At 41.0% G+C, this 21,728-nt stretch overlaps 1 protein-coding gene across 1 annotated transcript in view; it reads right to left on the reverse strand.

The window, feature by feature from the left end:
* PSMD1 (proteasome 26S subunit, non-ATPase 1) overlaps nucleotides 1-21,728 on the reverse strand; it is a 95,385-nt gene that overhangs the window by 3,204 nt on the left and 70,453 nt on the right. Inside the window, exons 17-23 of the mRNA XM_049769301.1 lie at nucleotides 21,421-21,535; nucleotides 18,641-18,757; nucleotides 14,067-14,169; nucleotides 9,557-9,726; nucleotides 7,459-7,551; nucleotides 3,503-3,589; nucleotides 2,563-2,709 (exon numbers count right to left, since the gene is read on the reverse strand). Of these exons, the coding sequence (XP_049625258.1) occupies nucleotides 2,563-2,709; nucleotides 3,503-3,589; nucleotides 7,459-7,551; nucleotides 9,557-9,726; nucleotides 14,067-14,169; nucleotides 18,641-18,757; nucleotides 21,421-21,535 (832 nt within the window). The remainder of the gene's footprint in view (nucleotides 1-2,562; nucleotides 2,710-3,502; nucleotides 3,590-7,458; nucleotides 7,552-9,556; nucleotides 9,727-14,066; nucleotides 14,170-18,640; nucleotides 18,758-21,420; nucleotides 21,536-21,728) is intronic.

Below are 21,728 nucleotides of genomic sequence, written 5' to 3' on the forward strand. Positions count from 1 at the left end.
ATCAGTCAACAGCGGAACAGCACATCTGGAAAAACACATTTTACCAAAGCCCCATTATTAGGAAGGAAAAGTACAAGCACATTAGTCAAACGATTCACATATGTATAAGCATCTCTGTAGTTCAAGTTAATCCTATTTTGCCATCAGAATTCCACCCTGTTATGCTGTGCAACAGTTCTGTCTGTCTGTCTCACTTACACAAAGGTTTGTTCTTTTGTTTGTTTTTGGGTCACACCCAGCAGTGCTCAGGGTTACTGGCTCTGTGATCAGGTTTTGTTCCTGGCAGACACGGGGGACCATATAGGATGCCAGGATTCAAACCACCATTCGTCCTGAATCAGCTGTGTGCAAGGCAAACGCTCTATAGCTGTGCTATCTCTGCAGCCCCAACAAAGAGTTTTAATCCTCCATGCATGGCCTACAAGCTTACTGAAACCTCCAAAGGGCCCAATAGAAACAAATTTGAAATCAAATGGAAGAAAACACCCATGTTCATAAAATGACTTTCCTTCAGGGCTGGAACACAGAAGGTAGGGCATCTACCTTATACCCAGCTGACCCAGGTTAGATTTATGGCAACCAATATGAGCCCCTGAGCCTTCCAGGAGTAACCCCTAAGTGATGCTGGGGTGGCAAAAACAACAACAACAACAACAAAAAACCTCCAAAATAAAACACCAAACTAAAAACCAAAAACCAAATCAAAATGGCTTTCCACATTTTTGAGACATAAGACCCTAGAATAATTATAACTATTATATATATTTTTTAAAAATAACAATTAGGGGCCCGGAGAGATAGCACAGCGGCGTTTGCCTTGCAAGCAGCTGATCCAAGACCAAAGGTGGTTGGTTCGAATCCTGGTGTCTCATATGGTCCCCCGTGCCTGCCAGGAGCTATTTCTGAGCAGACAGCCAGGAGTAACCCCTGAGCACCGCCGGGTGTGGCCCCAAAAAAACCAAAAAAAAAAAAAAAAAAAAAAAAAAAACCCAAAAAATAAAATAAAAATAACAAAATTAAGAGAGGAAGAGACAAAATAACATACATGTTCAAGTGAGAACACGGGCTTCTCCAGAGTGGAGGAAGCCAGTACACATCCCAGAAATAAAATCAGAAAATAATGAAACCACATCTCAAAAGGGGAGATGTGCCTGGCACTAAGTACCTGTCAGCAGAACATGTGTTCGGCAGTAACACATGGGCATAGGCAGCACATGGTGCCTCTAAAAAAACAAAACAAAACAAAACGGGGGGGGGGGGAGGGGGAGGGGCTTATAGGGCTGGAGAGAGAGTGCAGCAGCAGTGTTTGCCTTGCACGGGGCCGACCCAGGACAAATGGTGATTCAAATCCCGGCATCCCATATGGTCCCCATGCTTGCCAGGAGCGGTTTCTGAGCACAGAGCCAGGAGTAACCCTGAGCACCGCTGGGTGTGACCCAAAAACCAAAAATCAAAAACAATGGGGTGTTTAAAGTGATAAGACTAGAAAATATGTGATACCTAAAAAGCTATCTGTGGGGAAAAGAACAAGCAAGTTACAGAAAACAATGAAATAGGTATCTTGGGGCTTGACAAAGAGTAGAGCATGTCAAATTAGAATACTTTTATAAGATTGAAAAAAGAAAATTTTGAAGGGAGAGCCATATTCAAAAAATTTCATTGGTGGGAAGGGAAAGATGTATGCAGAGAAACTTCCAGATTATGAGAGGGCATCTCCTAAAAATGATTCTGGAGAGAGAGAAGCCTTTCCTCTTAAATACCTTTTAAACAAAGGTAAACAAAGGTATGTGGGTGGGGGTTGGAGTGACAGCAGTTGGGAGGGTGCTGGCCAAGCACATAGCTGACCAGGGTTTGATCCTGTGTCTCATTATCACTCCTCACCAGGGGTAATTCCTGATAGCAGATCCAAGAGTAATCACTGGTTAACACTGGGTTTGGTACCAAAACAAAAATTAAACAAAAAATAATGACAAAATAAACATTTGTTTCTGACAAGCTTGAAGTCCAAGATTAAGGAGCACAGATTTTTCACTCTAGGTAGATCAACAGTGGCAATGTCCCTAATGTATTTTGAGCAAAGGCTTAAACCTTATAGCCTCAGGGCACCAAAAAATTTTTTTGCTTCTTTAATTCTTCATAGTTGAAATGCTCAGGCTGCTCTCAACTTCTAAGCCTGCTTTTCATGAATGTTTAATCCTATTATGCAGGCATAATTTTTGTTTCAAAATAGAGAAAATTTAGGCAGAGTTAACTCTGGACCAAGATCACCAAGTCTAAAAATGTAGAATCAGGATTGAGTCTCAAGATGTTTGACGTGTCTATAGTTTGAAAGTCTATACAATATTCACAAGAATCCCGTAGATGAAGAATGCTTGTAGACTTACACAAAAGCAGAGCTTACCCTCCCCTATCAATATATAATGGAAAGATTTTTTTTTCTTTCATTAAGAGATTTAGAGAGATTTTGCCAGTGGTTTGGAGACTGACCTTCCTTATCAATACTCTATTATACTCTAGGTCAGTTTCATACAGAAACATGGCTAAGGGCCATCAGTGACTTACTGGTTTGAAAGGTTGGTATCTACAGGTTTCTGGCATGGTCAGGACCTTAAGCTGGGCAGGCATAACTCGGGCAGGATTATCCAATAACTGGAAGTTTGGTTCAGGTTCTTTTTTCTTCTCCTTTTCTTCCTTTTTCTCTGCCTCATCCTAGAAAAGATAAAAAAGGCTTACTTCTGTTCCACATCACTGAATACTGTTTGATTTAAGCACCTGTTAGTGATAAAAGATAATTAGAAACAGGTCAACTATAGTAAACCAGGCTCAGATGAAGAAATTAACTCTGCTTGAAGGAAAAAACGTTAACTTGGTTTTAAAGGACGACAAGTTTCTTGTACTAGTTGAACCCTGCCTTGCATCACTCTTGGCAAGGATGCCAGAGATTAAGACCAAGTCAGCTGCATGTAAGGCAAGTGCCTTACTCATTGGATATCTCTTTAGCCTATCTATTTAAACAAATGATAGTCCAATTTTCTTTAAAGGACCTTTTTTTTCTGTTAAAAATCAAAAGGCCAGGGCCAGAGTGGTAGGGCGTTTGCCTTGTATGCGACCAACCCAGGACAGACCTGGGTTTGATCCCTGGCAACCCATATGGTCCCCCAAGCCTGCCAGGAGTAAGCCCTGAGTGCTGCCAGGTGTGGCCCAACATCCCACCCCACCCCTCCAAATCCTAGAGGCCAGAGAGATAGCATAGCAAGTAAGGCATTTGCTTTGTACGTGGTCAACTGGGTTTGATCTTCAGTACCACATATGGTTCCGAGCCTCACCAGGGGTGATCCTTTAGCAACTGCAGAATTGTGGTTTTTCAAACACCTGATACTTAAAAAAAAGAAAAGTAAGTCCTTAGTCTAGGAAGACTGACAGTTTCCTACAGAGCAAGAACCTTCGGCCTAATAAAGAATTTAAGCCATAACAAATAAATATATCACTTAGTTATACCTACCACTTCCATTTTTTCCTCCTCCTTTTTCTCTTTTTCCTTTTCCTTCTTTTTAGCCTTAGCAGTTATAGATAACACAGCAGTGGAAACCTAAATAAAGCAGATAGGTTAAATTAATGTAACCCTTTAACTAATTTAAAGAAAAATGCTCAAGCTCATGAAGAACTATTCTTTTCACACAGAATCATAAAAACAAAATAATCAAAATAAACGGGAAAGGCAAGCAGCACATTTACCTGGACAACTTATTACTACTGTTATCATGTGAGTCTTTAGTTACTGAAGATTTTTTTTTTCCCAAACAAATCTGTACCCTATGGTGGAGTCACTGGTGGTTTGGAAGTCCAACACTGAATGCCTGGAACTATTATGATCAGCAGTTTTGTAAATTACCACAAAAATTAAAAAAAAAAAAAAAAAAAAAAAGAAAAAGAAAAAAATATTCAGGAGGTGGATTTACTATGACTAACTTCTGAAACTGGGATTAAGTGCTATACCCTTTTTTTGCTTTATAGGGAATGCAGGGTTGAGGTATCGCCCTGGGAGAGCACTCACCTTGTATTTTACAAGTTTAAAGCCTTGGTTTCTATGCGTCACACTATATTAAAAAAATTACAAATATAGGAAAACACATTAAAATAATTCCCAGAGATGAGGGCTGGAAGGACTGGCTCAAGATATGAAGCTCACCATAAAGAGTGGTGAGTGCAGTTGGAAAAATAACTATGCTGAGAACTATCATCATAACAATGTAAGTGAGTGAGGAATGCAGAAAGCCTGTCGGAATATAGGCGGGTGGTGGGGGTGGAGTGGGGGCATGGGTGATGGGAAGGTTGCACGGTGAAGGGGGGTGTTCTTGTCATGACTGAAACCCAACTACAATTATGTTCGTAATCACGGTGTTTAAATAACGAAATTATAAAAAATAAAGGAAAACAATAGGAAAAAATCTGTTAATAAATTAGTATCTGAATTATATGCTAACAGTGAGGCCCTTGAATTCTTTTAATGAGTAATCAGTGAAATAAAAGGAGAGCTCAGTAGGCTGAAAATCGCTTTATTCCATCCCAGTACCATATCTGATTCTGAGTACTGCCAGGAATGATTCCTGGATCAAGCCAGAAGTAGCCCCTGAGCACCACCAGGTATGGCTCCCAAACAAAACAAAACAAAAATAAAATAAGTAGATGAAAGGTGAAACAGTTTAGAAAGAAAGGGCAGTCTTGGTATTAAGTTCAACTTTATTTTTTCTCTTCAGAATCATAAAAGGGGAGTGTGGAACATAGGTGATGAAACAAGTTATTGTTCTACAAGGCTACTGATCACCATTACCCTTAAATTCTATCATTTATCCTTACTCAGAGACAAAACTGACAGTAAATAAAGCAACTGTCTTATAAGAAACACTTTTGAACAAGAACCATGTTCCTAAACAATGTATCATGAAGGATGTTTTTACTGAGAAAACTGAAGAGGTAAGACTAATTACTAATTTGTACGCATATCCATTATATAATATTTGGGAGGTACATTTAAAAAAATTGTTCAAGGCACTGTGATTTATACAGTGTTCCTATACCTTCCACCAAGTGTCTCTCAGAGTTCCTCCCACACTCCTCCCATTTCCCTATAGAGGTAAATACATTCTATAGATTAGCTTTCACATTCTGTTGTCTTTGGCCATTTGTTATTCCCTTATTGTGTTTCTTTACAGAATCAATTCACGTAAAAGGAAATGATGTTGATATGTTCAGAATAGCATACATTACCTTTTATCAAACAATTCCACATTTTAAGATCCTACTGATAGGTAGATTTTCAAAATGTACAAATGTACAACTCTCTCTTACCTCAGTCTCATTTATAATGGAGGTAAATTAAAAATCACCATAAGTGTTTGCCAGATATACCAAGGCAGAACGGGTTAAATAACGGTAAAGGGATTTCTCTGCTGCTTTAAAAAAATATGAGGCCTACACACATTAAGAAATATAAAGAAGGGGCCGGCGCGGTGGCGCTAGAGGTAAGGTGTCTGCCTTGCCAGCGCTAGCCTAGGATGAACCGCGGTTCGATCCCCCGGCATCCCAAGTGGTCCCCCAAGCCAGGAGTGACTTCTGAGTGCATAGCCAGGAGTAACCCCTGAGTGTCACCGGGTGTGGGCCCCCCCACCAAAAAAAAGAAGTATAAAGAAGGGGCCGGAGAGATAGCATGGAGGTAAGGTGTTTGCCTTTCATGCAGAAGGGCGGTGGTTCGAATCCCGGCATCCCATATGGTCCCCCGTGCTTGCCAGGAGCGATTTCTGAGCGTGGAGCCAGGAGTAACCCCTGAGCGCTGTTGGGTGTGACCCAAAAACCAAAAAAAAAAAAAAAAAAAAAAAGAAGTAATAAAGAAAGTCTTAAAACTGAAAACAAGGTAGAGCAGTAAGCAGAGAATAATTATATCTGGCATAAAAAGTGTAGATATGTGCAACAAAAACACCTGGAAAGATTCATAAACTATGACTCTTATGACCAGAAAAAAAATACTTTGTATTCTTATTTTATGTTAGCTTTTTTTTTTTTTTTTTGTGGTTTTTGGGTCACACCCGGCAGTGCTCAGAGGTTATTCCTGGCTCCAGGCTCAGAAATTGCTCCTGGCAGGCACAGGGGACCATAAGGGGCCCCGGGATTCGAACCGATGACCTCCTGCATGAAAGGCAAACGCCCTACCTCCATGCTATCTCTCCGGCCCCTTATGTTAGCTTTTATCATAAGAATTGTCTTTACAGCTCTTGCCAGGTATGGGGTTTGGGGAGTGCTGGGAGGCTTGGCAGGCTCCCAGCTGTCCTTGTCTTTTCCCCCTGACTCCAGGCCTTCCCTGGGTGCCAGCTCAGATGGCCAGAAGTGGGTTCAGGTGGACTCTTAGTGGTCCTCAGGCTTCCCCCCTCCCTCTGTACTCCAGGGGGTAGGTGCATGGGGAGGAGGGCGGGCAGACATTTGGCTCGGTTTCCTCCTTGATTCTGGAGACCAGCTCTTGCCAGGTATAGGGTTTTTCTCCCCTGGACTTCAGTCTTTCCCTGGGCACCGGTCTACGTGGACTCTATAGGGGTCAACAGGCTTTCCCTCTATCTCTCCCTACACTAATGGGAATGTGCTCTGGGAGGAGGGCAGGCTGTTCTAGCACTGGTTTATGTTGGGACAGTCAGTGGAAATTTTTTCTCTTTGTTTTCATATTGATAGTATTGTGTGCATATATTCTATATATCCATAATATCCATCTTGTATTGGGACCTTGATACTGCCCTACAAAGCTCATTTCTAATATTTTACTGCCTCAGTCCCAACCCTTACTTCCCCCCATCCTCCCATGTAGGTGCAGCTAATGACATGAAGCTCACCACATAGAGTGATAAGTGCAGTTAGAGAAATAAATATACTGAAAAATATCATAACAATGTGAATGAATGAGGGAAAAAGAAAGCCTGTCTCAAGTACAGGTGTGGGTGGGGTGGGGAGTAGGTAGATCTGGGAAATTGGTGGTGGGAATCCTGCACTGGTGAAGGGGGGTGTTCTTTACATGACTTTGTAATCATACAACTACAATTATATTTGTAATCACGGTGTTTAAATAAAGATAATTAAAAAAAAGAATTGTCTTTAAAATACCTAATTTTTTTTTTTTTTTTTTTTTGGGGGCCGGGCGGTGGCGCTAAAGGTAAGGTGCCTGCCTTGCCTGCGCTAACCTTGGACGGACCGCGGTTCGATCCCCCGGTGTCCCATATGGTCCCCCAAGCCAGGAGCAACTTCTGAGCACATAGCCAGGAGTAACCCCTGAGCGTTACTGGGTGTGGCCCAAAAACCAAAAAAAAAAAAAAAAAATACCTAATTTAATCTACATAAATATTTAAAACAAACACAAGCAAAACATTGAACAGTGTCTGTAACTACATTTAAGTACTTCTCAGAAAAACAAAGACCTACCTTTTCCTTTTCCTTTTCTTTTGGTACTTCCAGAGGGGCAGGATATGCAAATGTGGATGGTTTACAGTTTGACTTATACTGAACTTTTGGCATCTAAAGAAATGAAAAGAATGACCCCGTTATTAAAATAATAAAAATCAAGGTTTTTTGGCCACAGTTAGCTGTGCTTAGGGCTTATTCCTGACTGCATTCAAACATTACTACTGGCTGACTTGGGGGACCATATGGAGTGCCACAGATTGAACACAGGTTAGCTGTGTGCAAGGCAAGTGCTTTAAGAATTTTGTTTCCTATTCTGCTTTCACTGTAAAGAACTGTGCGCAAGTTGAAAAAAACGCCTGTAGAGTGATACAGAGTGTAAAGCACAGTATTAAAAGCTGGAATTGGTAAGCCAACAATTCTTGTTTTAAGATATTAAATAGAGCAATATTTACAAATATAAGTGGTTTAATACTGATGCACTCAAAGGAGAACTACAGCTATTGGGGAAAGTCAATTCAATTAAATACTCAATCCTTAGCAGTCATTTTTGTTTTAATTTTTTTTGTACTACAAAAATCTAATAAACCATTTAATAATTTAATAAAAAGTACCAGATATAAGCATAATTCAGGTTCACAAGATCTGCTAGGATATAAGGGCCCTCTGTTTGACCCTGTTATTGATTACCTCTTGCCCCTGAAAATCCCACCCCAAAGTAGTCAGACGGAGTCTTCTTAAAAACAAAACCGAGTTTCTAGTCATAGGAATGAGAAAAAACTAAGTAAGAACCCCACTGAAAAAGAAAAAAACGGGGATGTGTGTGCATGGATAAGTAGCTCAATAAGCTGAGCACATGTATGTATGTGAGAGGCCTGGGCTGGATCCCTGGCATCACAGACCCTCAAACACTCCTGAAGATCCAGAGTGGCTCTTGAGTACCTCTCCAAGATGTTGTGATGACAACGGATATCTCACCTTAAATGAACAAGCCCCTTGTGTTAATGAATAAATAAGCCCCTAGCTCCTCACTATGCCTGTACATGCTACAACCAAATGTATTTTAAATTCCCTTTCTTCATATCTTCTGCCTTACCACCCCCAGAGGAAGAGATGTATTAAAATCCATAAGAACTTGGTTCAATCCCCAGCACTTAAAAAAAAAAAAAAAAAAAAGATTTAAAAAACTTTATATACTCTGGCATGATTATTTAGCAATATTTTGAGCTATGTTCCTATTTCAAACCTTCACTTCTCAGTTTGTTATCTGTTTAGCCACACTCAGTTGTGTTGAGGAGCTACTCCTGGTAGTTCCCAGAGGACCAAAATTGGTACTGGGGATAGAACTGGGATTTGCCTCATGCATAGCATACTTAATAATCCCTAAATTATCTTGTTGGTTCCAGTCTTTTTCTTTTCCCCACAGATTATTGCAATAGATTCCACTGATAATGGAATGATGCTTAAAATGCAAACCTTTTTTTTAATGGGCCATAGCCAACTGTATAAAAGGTTTACTCCTGGCTCTACTCAGGGATCACTCTTGGTGGCGCACATTACATGGGGATGAGAATAAACACAGGTTGGCCACATGCAAGGTAAGTGCTTTACTATCTGACTCTGACATCTAAACTGCAAATTAATGTCACCTGTATTAAATAAAACGAACTGGTTTATAATGCTTCTTCATATATATATGTTTTTGGGTCACAACTAGTGATGCTCAGGGGTTACTCCTGGCTATGCACTCAGAAATTCACTCCTGGCTTAGGGGACCATCTGGGACATTAGGGATTGAACCAAGGTCTGTTCTGGGTCAGCTGCGTGCAAGGCAAACGCCCTAATGCTGCACTATCACTCTGGCCCCATGCTTATTCATATTTTTATATTTACCCCCTTTTCAGCATTCTTTCTCAACTGACTTACCCAAGTTACGGCTAGTAAGAGACTGGATTTTTAAATTTTTTAACAAGTTTCATTAAACTAGTGATTGAAAGTAAATATTTCACTGCTTAGATTCAAACTTATTCTTTAAATTTCATGGAAAGTCTCACGAATGGATGGTGAACTGGACACAGTGAAGAGATTACTTTATTAAACTAAGGTTTCATAAACATACCTTTAAGTCCTTATTAAGTCCAATGACACAAGTAGGAGTATAAGCCAATGACAAGAAGTGTGAAAGAGGAAACCAGAACCAGAACTGGGTGAAGACAAGGACACCAACCACAGATGGCATATGGGTATGTCCAGTCCTGGACTGCAATGAGATTGTGACATTATGGCCACCTGTGGGGAAAGAGAAGAACCATGAACATAAACGCAGTAGGGCAGTAAGAAAGATTTTTGTTTTTGTTTTTTTGGGCCATACCGGTGATGCTCAGGGTTACTCCTGGCTCTGTGCTCAGAAATTGCTCCTGGCTTGGGGGACCATATGGGATGTTGGGGGGATTGAACTGCGGTCTGTCCTGGGTCAGCCGCATACAAGGCAAACACCCTACCGCTGCACCGCTGGGACCGCTCTGGTCCCAGTAAGAAAGATTTCTAGGTACTAAACAGTTGTACAATCTAAGTTGGAATTTCAGTGTTAACCAGAGAGCTGACTAGTGTCTCATAAACTGGTAGTGTTTATGTATATTTTAAGTAAACACAGGTTTTACCTAAAAATTCTGAGCAAGGAGGAGGTGAGGGAGGAGAGGAAAAAAAGAGCAAAATGCTCTAGAGGCAAAAAGAACCAGTATATACCCCAGATAAAAGCATGAACATACACATCTAAAGAGGGGAGATGTAATAAGTGCTTGGACACCATGTACCCTGTAGCATGTATTATATTTTAACTTGACTGGAGAGAAACCTTGATTCTCTTTCTTATCTAGGTATGCACTGATCAAAAAACAGCCTGAAGGATCAAAAGAGCATGTTAATAAAAAAGTAAACAGATTTTCAAGTAAGAGCTATGTGGTAGAGTCACATCCAATTGCGCTCAGTTTATTCCTGGCTTATGCTCAGGGTCCATTCCTTATCCCTGATTGTAGGGGATGACGCTAGAGTAGTTCTAAGGGTTTCAGAGTTCAAACTCAGGTTAGCTACATGCAAAGCAAGCACCTTAATTAACCCTTGTATTAATTTTCCAGCCTCTTCATACCTTACTTTTTTTTTGAGTCTACAATCAGTTGTACTCAGAGCTTACTACTATGTGCTCAGGGATCATTCTTGGTGGGGCTTTAGGGAAATATATGGTGACAGGGATAAAACTGGGTTATCTGTGTGCAAGGAAAGCACCTTACTTCCTATACTATTTCTTTGGCCCTTAACTTCCTTTTGAAAGGGGCCATATTGGACCAGAGCTATAGAACAATGAGTAGGGCATTTCATTTGCCCTGTATGCAGCCAACCTGAGTTTCATCCTCAGCAACCACACATGGTTCTCTGAGCACCCCTAACCCCCAGCCAGAGTGATAGCACAGCAGAGAGAGCATCTGCCTTGCACAAGGTTGACCGGGTTTGATCCCTGACATCACACTTGGTCCCCACACTAGCTAGGAGTAACTTATGAGCACAGAGCCAGAAGTAACCCCTGAGTACTGCCAAGTGTACCTCCCCAAAAAAGGGAGGCCCAAGTTGATAATTAGGTATGATGCTACAACTATATGCATGAGAAATTATCATTAAAAGTATTATAAGCCACAACATTTCAATCAATAAAAATAAATAAGAGTCATTATACCAGGGTAGTATAGGACTTAGACCACTGGATAAAATTAAGCCTCCTTCATTTTTCTTTTGCCATACCTAATGGGGTATGGGAAATTCTTCTTACTTCGTGTTAGGGGCTTACTTCTGGGCCCCACACAGCAAAGCATGTATTCTAGACCTTTGATCTTTCTTTCAAGGCCCCTAGGTAATTTTATTTAATTTATTTGGTTTTGGGACCACACCCACTGGTACTCAGGGGTTACTTCTGTCTCTGTGCTCAGGAAACATTCCTGATGGTACTCAGGGGACCATGAGATGCTGAGGAATAAACCCGGGTCAGCCACGTGTAAGACAAATGCCCTACCCATTGTGCTAATGCTCTGGTCCTGGTAATTTTATTATTTATTTATTTAATTTGGTTTTTGGATCACACCCGGCAGCACTCAGGGGTTACTCCTGGCTCTATGCTCAAAAATCGCTCCTGGCAGGCTTGGGGGACCATATGGAATGATGGAATTCGAACCACGGTCCTTCTGCATGCAAGGCAAACGTCCTACCTCCATGCTATCTCTCCAGCCCCAATTTTATTTTTAAAGTACAAATCTAGGGCAAGAAATCATACATGGACCTTCAGCTTGTTTAATTCTGGAATGGCACAATCAGGCCCTGAATATCACCAAGAGCAGGCCACAAATACAAGGGGCAGCCAAGCACTTCTGGGAATGGCCCTGGTGTCCCCCAATAGTACTCTGGGCCCCAGAGATACCAACTTGTTTGGCCTGTCTACTGCTAAGCATCACTGGGAGTGACCCCCTAGGCCCTCAGCACTGCCTGGGAATACCTCCCACCCAAGTTTTCCTTTAATTTGAATTTTATTTCAAAATCTTCCACATTTTGTTTGATAGGCTTTAAGTTAAATGTCACCACAGTATGCTTGTTTTCTTCTATTGAGATGCCACTAATAATATATTTTTTTTGGGGGGTCACACCTGGTAGAGCTCAGGGAACCATGTGGGATACCGGGATTTGAACCACCATCCTTCTGCATGCAAGGCAAACACCTTACCTCCATGCTATCTCTCCATCCCATCACTAATTATAATTAAGAAACATGTTGAGGGCAGGAGAGATATAGTACAGGAGATAAAGTACTTGCCTTGCAGTGTGGTCAACCCAGGTTTGAATCCCTGGCACCAGATATGGTCTCCTGAGCATGGCTAAGGGTTACTTTTAAGCATAGAGAAAGAAATCACTCCAAGAACTGTTGGGCCTTCTCCCATTTGTCCCCAAATAAAAGAAAACTGTTGAATGAACCCCACATGTACTTTTAATTTCTAAAAGCACTCCATTCTACCTTGGAAGAACAGCCCAACTCTTTTGAAATAAGCTTTATTATTGTGGCAAAGAAATCTAAGGCAGAATATGTGAATTATTGACAAATAATTCCAAATATATTTTAGGAGGATTTAGCTCCAAGAACTTGATGAACATGTTATTTAAAAACCATAGAAAGTCTAGGACTTGGCCTATGATCTGTACAACAACCAAGATCTCTAATTCCAGAGGTATGACTGAGACAACTGCAACTGAGCAGAACTGGATACATAATGAAAGACTCTATCCTAGGCTTCATACTAGGATCGGTGCAAAAACCAAGACCACCAACTACAGAAGACTGATTAAAACTACAGTGATGAAACAGAATTTCTAGAAACATAAAGACTTCATTCTAGTCTCCATCCTATGACCTGTGCAAATACCAAGATCTCTAATTACAGAGGCCTGATTTTATCATCCACGACCGAGCAGAAAGTTTCTAGACATCAAAAAAGGACCTATGGGAGAGTAAAAGAGAATGTACGATGCCTATAGTTATTCCCATGACAGTATGCTTCAAGGGCAGAAAAACCCTGTATCTCTTAGGCCAAAGGAATTCCCTTTATAATTTCCCCAATATTTACTGTACCTATGCCAAAAAAAAAAAAAAAAGCACAAATTAAAATTTTTTTGTTACTGTTGCTTGTTTGTTCTTCCCTTTTTTCCTTTGTGCTTTGTTTTTATTTCAGGACCGTGGTTATTGTTTGGTTGTTGTCTTTATTGCTTTGGTGCTTTTCGGTTTTTTTTTTTTGTACTGTTTTTATGTTTTTCTTCCTTTTTCCCTTTCTTCTCTTAAATTTATATTTATAGCCTCTAGAAGGACGCCTCCTGTTTTTTTGCTTGTTTGATTTTTGCCTACCCCCTTTTTTCTTTCCTCCAAACAGAACCACATAACTTGAACCATCTTGTTCTGCCTCACAAATGGAAGGGGAAATAATGGAAGATACCAATACCAAACAATTGTATCAACATTGAGTAGAAATAAAAAATGATCAGACTTAAACACCAAATCCAAAGCCAAAGCAACAGAACCGAAACCCAATCTACAACTAGCTAGACACAGAAGGGACCACTTATCCTAGCAGCCAGGGGGTCAAAGGAGGGGGATATGGGATGCATGCTGGGAACAGGGGTGAAGGGAGGACAACACTGGTGGTGGGAATGCCCCTGATTCAATGTCATTATATACCTAAAATATTATACTGTGAAAGATTTGTAATCCACTTTTGTCAAAATAAAATTATTTAATTAAAAAAATTAAGAAAAAATAAAGAAAATTAAGGATGAAAAAAAAATAGCCAATATTCACCGAACACTTTAAGGAAAAGAAAAAGAAATAACATTGTTCACACTATAAAGTGGCTGGGGTTTAATCCCAATAGTCTGTACTCTTTTTGAACAATACTACTAAATCAGCTGCAAGTTCCAAATGATCTCCAGGAGTAATCTGCCCCAGGCTCAATTTCTACTGCATCATAAAGTTAGCAAAGATAAGGTCATTTACTGTATTAACTTAAATAGATAAATAAGTCTGAAGACATAAGACATTTATTTACCTGCATCCAGTATTCCCTGGGCCAGAATAGCGCCAAACTTGGCCATGACATCATCATGTTTATCGTTGATGACTTTGGAATACAGCTGCCTGAACTGATTCACCTGGAAGACAAAAGAATTAAGCATCTCATAATGTCAGTTAGTTCTGAATTTCAAAACAAAAACAAAGGGTCATGTGCTATATCTGAAAGCGGAATAGTTTAATGGGTGAAATCACGCTATAACTATTTTAGTGTAGAAGACTAGTTCTGTTTTCAATCTTCATTTCACAGTGGATGACTCAGGCTGAAGGGAATGTTGGATGCAATTTCATTTTGGAATATTGTCATTATGCTCAAACAGCTAAAGTGAATAATAAGACTTTCACTGCATTATGAATTACAGCAATTCTGTTTACCAACAATCTTACAGGTATTCTATAAGGCACAGTCCTTCAAATCCACCTTAAAGCAAACTAGACTTACTTAAACTGTGGGCTTTATTTTGAACGGTATATACTCATAAATAAAATAAAGCAATTCACTATGTACATATTAATCTCTTGAGGTTTATATCAGAATACTTTTATCAAAAGGAGCATGTGCTGACCCACCTGAGAAGAGGTTTCTTTAGTCGTAATGCACTTCCCAAAATTTATATTTATTATTTTATAATTAGAAAAACTTTCTTTTTTGGTTTGCTTGTTTGGTTTCTGGGCCACACCTGGCAGTGCTCAGGGGTTACTCCTGGCTCTGTGCTCAGAAATCACTACTGGCAGGCTTGGGGGATCATACGGGGATGCCAGAGATGGAGCCCAGGTCTGCTGTATGCAAGGCACATGCCCGACTCCGGCTCCTAGTAATATTTTTAAAGCTATGCTCTTATCTCTTTCTTTTTATGTGTGTATGATTCTAATTGTTTGGGTGACAATAAAGAACTACTTAATGCTTTTTCTATGTCTTAAACTTCTGTTTTCCCACCAGTGCTTTTCAAATGGTAGGCACCCAGAAAGAAGTCTGTTTGTTCAAGAAGCCCATATTCATGGAGCACCTCAAATCTCCCAAAAGCAGAAAATACCAAATATAAGTTTCCTAATATGATTTTTATCTGCATATCCTTTCATAATCTCTTCACCTCTTCATTTGCTGGGGTCTGGGCAGTCACACTGTAATAAAGTGAAGCAATCCTGGTTAATAAATACCTTTATATCAAAAAGCTGTTTGAGTTAAATTACTTTTCCTGAAAGTTTTTCATCTCTTCAGGAATAAACATACTAGGGCAGAATTCTACCTGTCTCCTTGACTGTTATCTCTGTACCCCAAATTCTGCTAACAAAGTAATAGCCCTTAAATAAGGTTCTCATTTTTTAAGGTAGTAACTGAATGCAGTGGTGAAAACAACTAAAACTATCAACATAAAATGACATAGAGCTGGAGTGATAGCACAGTGGGTAGGGTGTTTTCCTTGTGTGTGGCCAACTCATGTCTGATCCCTGGCATCTCATATGGTTCCCTGAGCCTGTCAAGAGTGACTGCTGAATGGAGAGTCAGGAGTAACCCCTGAGCATTGCCAGGTGTGACTCCTCTACACACACACACACACACACACACACACACACACACCCCTCCAACACACACATAAATCCCTGGTAAATCAACTGTCTGGAGAGTCAGGAGTAACCCATGAGTGTTGCCAGGTGTGACACACACACACCACTCCCCCCCGTAAATCAACTGTTTCTCTACGTTTTATTTTCTGTAAAACCCAAAATGATGAAATTATCACAAAATCCCCTTTGAGTTTAAAACAACTTAGGATATGATGCTTTTACTCACTCTGGTTCAATGGGTCAAATTCCTCTGACTCTGAACTTCTTTTAGAAGAACACTTACATTACCTTATATAGGATGGGAATTTTATGTGCAAGGGTTCTGAACTATTTCTAGAGCTTAAAAACAGAAACACTGTTGATAAAGCGCTGTATATACATTCTAACAAAAAATATTAAACTGTACCCAAAGTAGAACTTCATTCACTAAGAGGGAAAGTAAGAAAAAATCAATGATGTGCCGGAACTAAAGCATAGCAGTAGCGTTTGCCTTGCATGGGGCAGACCTGGGACTGGCCATTGTTCAATCCCTGGCATCCCACATGGTCTCCTGAGCCTGACGGGAGCCAGATACAGGAGTAACCATTTGGTGCTGCTGGGTATGGCCCCAAAACAAAACAACAAAATCAATGTAAACAAGTGATGGGCTCATTAAATTACTATTAAGGAAGCATTTTACAAAGATCAATTTGGGGACTGGGGTTGGGGTCCAAGTGGCATAACACAGGCTTTGCATGTGTGAGGTCTTGGGTCTCTCTTCCATAGCAATACTAGTAGTAACAGCAATAACTACAAATGCTAAATTTTATTAATATTTAAACTCCCATGTTATCATGAATGCATCAGTAACTTATTTATAAATTTTCTTTATAAATAATAATTTTAGTGGGCAAGGAGATGGCTCAAAGGGCTGGAAGTGGAGCACCACCAGAAATACCCACTACCAAAAATTAGAATATTATAAATAAGTGGGGGGGCAGCCAAAGGGGGAACAGAAAGTCTAGGTACCCTACTGGCTATTCTTTTTTTTAAATTATTTATATATTTATTTTTGGTTTTAGGGTTACTCCCGGCAGTGCACAGGTGCTTTTAAGCCAGGTGTTCCTAGCTCAGTTCAGAAATCACTCTGGCAGGCTCAGGGGATCATAGAGAATGCTGGGGATTGAACCTAGTGGCCACATGCAAGACAAATGCTCTAACCACCGTGCTATCACTACAGCCCCTCTACTGGCTATTTATTTATTTATTTATTTATTTTGTTTCTGGGCCACCCTTGGCAGCACGCAGGTGTTATTCCTGGCTTTGCACTCAGAAATCACTCTTGGCAGGGTTGGGGACCAAATGGGATGACAGGGTTTGAATCTGAATTAGCTGTGTGCAAGGCAAATGGCCTACCCACTGTACTATGACTCTGGCCCCTTTACTGGCCTTTTTTTTTTTTAAATGCTTTCTCTCAAGGGGTACAATCCCTTTCTGAGAGATTAATTTTTTTTATCCCTTGTCCTGGTATCTTTCTTTTATTTATTTACTTTTTTGCCTTTTGTGCCACACCCTGTGATGCTCAGGTGTTACTCCTGGCTTGGGAGACCATATGGGATGCTGGGGATTGAACCAAGGTCCATTCTGGATCAGCCTCGTGCAAGGCAAACACCCTACTGTTGTGTTATCTATTGCTCTGGTCCCTTGTCCTGGTACCTTACTGCATTTGGAAAGCATTTGATTATTGTTGGGCTGAGAACTCTCTGTGGGCCTGTCCTCATAGGACTAGTCATTAGTGTTTTTCACTATCCTATTTGTATCCTGGTGTAGAATAGCTGACGAGTATTTTAGTGCATGGATGAATCACCATCCTCTCTTCAAATGGAGACTCTATTCCCTGCAGGGAAGAATTAGAGAAGCCAAAGAGGATCATCTGAAATGTGATTAAAGCCAATGGAACCCAATACCTAAATACCCTAATACCTAAATAATTCCTGTTCCGGACTGAGTGCTCTTATTGTAAACTTTTCTGTAAAAGACAAGCAGAGGCCAGTCCTGCAGAAGGGTCTACAAGTCAGAGCTGAAGTTTATTTTTCACCTGTCTACTGGCAACTTCATTTGTTTGTTTGTTTTGGGTCATACCTGTCGGGGTGCTCAGGAGTTACTCCTGGCTCTGCACTCAGAAATTGCTTCAGGCAGGCATGGGGGACCATCTGGAATGCTGGGATTCAAACCACCATCCTTCCTGGATTGGCTGCATGCAAGGCAAATGCCCTACCGCTGTGCTATTTCTCCGGCCCTCTAGTGACCACTCTTAATGAACTGCCTATTCCTGGTGGTTCAATGCAAGGGCCCTTTGGATGAGATGCTGCCTGGTCCCTGCAGTGCAGTGGCCTCTATGGCCACACCTGGATGATCGAACTCCGTCCTAGGTTAGTGTGTGCAAGGCAGACACCCTACCGCTTGTGCCACTGCTCCGGCCCCAGGACTTTATTACCTTAGCAGGAGGAATCAAAAGTTAGACAGCCTAGGCTTGCATACTTATCAGAAAAATCATTCAAAAAATCAAATGAATAATTTTTCATAGAAAAATATTGTTTTTTGGACCAGAGGTTGGCTCAAAGGGCTGGAGTACATGCTTTATGTGCAGGAGCGCCACGATTAAATCTTCAGTATCTCATCATGCTAGCACCTTGGCAGGAGCAGCACTCAAACATCACTGGATGTGGCCCCCCCAAAAAAAAACCCCCTCCCTCTTTTTTTCTCTTTTCAGCTGCTTCAGTTGCTGCAGTGTGAGGATGAGGACAGGGTTACAATACAAGGATTATAATACAAGGAAATACTATGTATTTCAAGTTTTACCATGTTCTTACCTCTTTACTTCCTGTGAGTTTAGTGTTCCCTATATTTCAAGTTAAAAAAGTCTTCAAAAGGCAGGAGAGGAAGGAGGAGGGAGAGGGAGAAGGAGAGGAAATGAACTCTCCAGAAAACTGTTTACTTCCTTACCTTTGGGCAAGTTATTTCTGTCTGCTGGATCATGATGAGAGCTGAAGCTATGAGGGCCCCTTGCCTCACATAATTCACAGGGTCATTTGTCATTGGTTCTAGCAAATTAATTGCTTCCTGAAATCAAAACAAAACAAAGACCTTTGAATTAAGTTATATTGTTGGGTTTTCGAATTAATTATCCTTCTAAGCCAATCTTCTAAGCCAATCATCTAAAATCATATCAATTTGAGACTAAATTTTATATAATTGATGGGAAGTGAAAGAGTAGCTTGTAGAAGAGAAGTGCTCCATCTTGAGGTTAAAAGATCAAAAAGAGAAATGAAAACAGTGTTTGGTAATTATTATTTTTCAAAAATAGTGGAAAATATTTTGTTATCCCACATTGTCTTTTTTAATCCAAACAACAAACACAACCTTTATAAACAAAGATATGGAGTTAGAAGGGCTAGCTAATAAGGTCAACATCACGAACTAGAAGGCTCAGGTATGTCTAATGCCAAATTGAAGTACATAATCTCCTTAAAATACAAGATAAGGGATACTATAGGGTTCAGGCACTTGCCATGTAAACAGGTCCAATCTGATTCTATGCTCAAAGGTTTATTTGAGTACCCTACGAGGTGATTCCTGAGTAGAGTCAGGACTAAGTCCTGATATCTGCCAGGTGTAACCCCTACAAAACACCAGCAAGAAAGCAAAAATTAAATACCCGGTTAAGTAAGCTGTTTGCCCTACAGATGGCTATAATGGGGAGAGGAAAAAGGAAACGCTAAGAGGGAGAGAGAATTTTTAAAATCTTTCTTGGATGATATTTTAATTTCTTTTTTTTTTTTTTTTTTGGGTCACACCCGGCATTGCTCAGGGGTTACTCCTGGCTCTATGCTCAGAATATTGCTCCTGGCAGGCTCAGGGGACCATATGGGACACCGGGATTTGAACCGATGACCTGCACAAAAGGCAAACACCTTACCCTCCATGCTATCTCTCCGGCCCGATATTTTAATTTCTATTGGATGACTTTACTTGTTGCTCCTGGCAAAATTGGGGGACCATATGGAATGCCAGGGATATAATCCAGGTCCGTTCCAGGTTGGCTGAGTGCAAGGCAAACACCCTATTGCTGTGCTATTACTCTGGCTCCATGATTTTATTTACTTTTATTTTGTTGTTGTTGGATTTGGGTCACACCTGGTGGCACTCAGGGGTTACTTCTAGCTCTGTGCTCAGAAATCACTCTGGCAGGCTTCGGGGATCATATGAGATGCTGGGAATCAAACCCGGGTCAGCTGTGTGCAAAGCAAATGCCAGACCCACTGTGTTATCACTCTAGTCCCACATGATTTTAAACCTCTAATTATGGGGGTTAAAGACAGCAGGGAAGTTGCTTGCCTTTCATGAAGCTGACTTGGTCCAATCCCCAGTATCACATATGGCTCCCCAAGTGATCCATAAGCACAAAACCAGAAGTAAGTCCTGAGCATGGTAGGATATGGATCCAAAACCAAAACCAAGCAAACAAAAGGCATATTTAAAAAATTAGGGGTCAGTTCAACTGTTACAGCTGGACTGCTGCATTGAATGAGGCTGCATGGTTCCCTAAGCACAAGAAAAGACTCTCAAGCACTGTCAGATATGACCTCAAAACAAAAATAATTTACTTGTTTGCTTTTTGTAAGGCAAACACCCTATACTTACTATACTGGCCCCAACAAAAACATATTCAAAACAAAGTTCCTTAAACAAAAAGGGAGGTTTCACCTATCAGTAGAAATACAAAACAAATTGGATGAAGTTGGACTAAACCTGACCTCATGTTACTTCATAAAACAGACATACAAGGGGCGAAGAGATAGCACAGCGCTTGCCTTGCAGGATGCCGACTCGGGCCAAACCTGGGTTCTATCCCCTGCATCCCATACGGTCCCCCGAGCCTGCCAGGAGCGATTTCTGAGCACAGAGCCAAGAGTAGCCCCTGAGTGTCACTGGGTGTGGCCCCCACAAAAAAACCAAAACAAGGGGCCGGATGGATAGAACAGCGGGTAGGGCGCTTGCCTTGCACACGCTCGACCTGAGTTCGGTCACCGGCATCCCACATGAACCACCCCCCACCCCCAGCATGCCAGAAGGTGTCTTGAGCAAAGCTAGGAGTAGCCCCTGAGCATCGTGGTGTGGTTAAAAAAAAAAAAAGACAAAAAAACCCCTCTAAAACAAAACAAAACAAAAATTTAAAAACAAATGAACAAAACCCCACATAAACTATTTTTTTTCCTTAAAAGAAATCAAGGCTTTCTGTGAAATTAGGGCGTAGCCTTTAATCACAGTTGAGTAAAAAACAGACAAAAAATTCAATAGCATTGTTTCCACTAGAATCATCAATATGATGTGGGTAGTCTGCTCTTTTTTTGTTTTTGTTTTTGTTTTTTTTTGGGCCACACCTGTTTGATGCTCAGGGATTACTCCTGGCTAAGCGCTCAGAAATTGCCCCTGGCTTGGGGGGACCATATGGGATGCCGGAAAATCGAACCTCGGTCCTTCCTTGGCTAGTGCTTGCAAGGCAGACATCTTACCTCTAGTGCCACCTCACCAGCCCCAATGTGGGTAGTTTGCTCTTAAATAACTGGCTAATCCATCATAGTAAAGCAAGGAAGTTCTGGGAAGTTTTGTGAGGCAAGTTAAGTCTTACAAATCACACCACACTTGTATTTTTTACAGCTGTTATATAAACTTCTCTGCAGTCTGGCGCCAGGAAAGGCCTGAATCCACTGGCTGAGTTTTACCTTGTTTCCTGTACCAGCACAGCAGATGCCTAGGGCCATCGCAGCTCCATACCGCACGTGAGGATTGTAACTCTCGGACAACAAGGAAACAACGCTGGGGCACTGTTCAGGGGTCCTGATGAGGAAGGGAGAAAGCGAAGACCATGAATCAGGCTGGAAGTTATCTCTTGTGTCTGGACTATACCTAGAGCTGTTCAGGAACTGAAAACAGTGATGCACAGTGCTAGGGAACCACTAGCAGATCCCCTGCAGTGGGTGTTCACAGTGTCAGGGATCGAGGATGAGAAGCCTGCATCAAAGCAGCAGTC

Source organism: Suncus etruscus, chromosome 2 (assembly GCF_024139225.1).
Source record: "Suncus etruscus isolate mSunEtr1 chromosome 2, mSunEtr1.pri.cur, whole genome shotgun sequence".
NCBI classification, from domain to species: Eukaryota; Metazoa; Chordata; class Mammalia; order Eulipotyphla; family Soricidae; genus Suncus; species Suncus etruscus.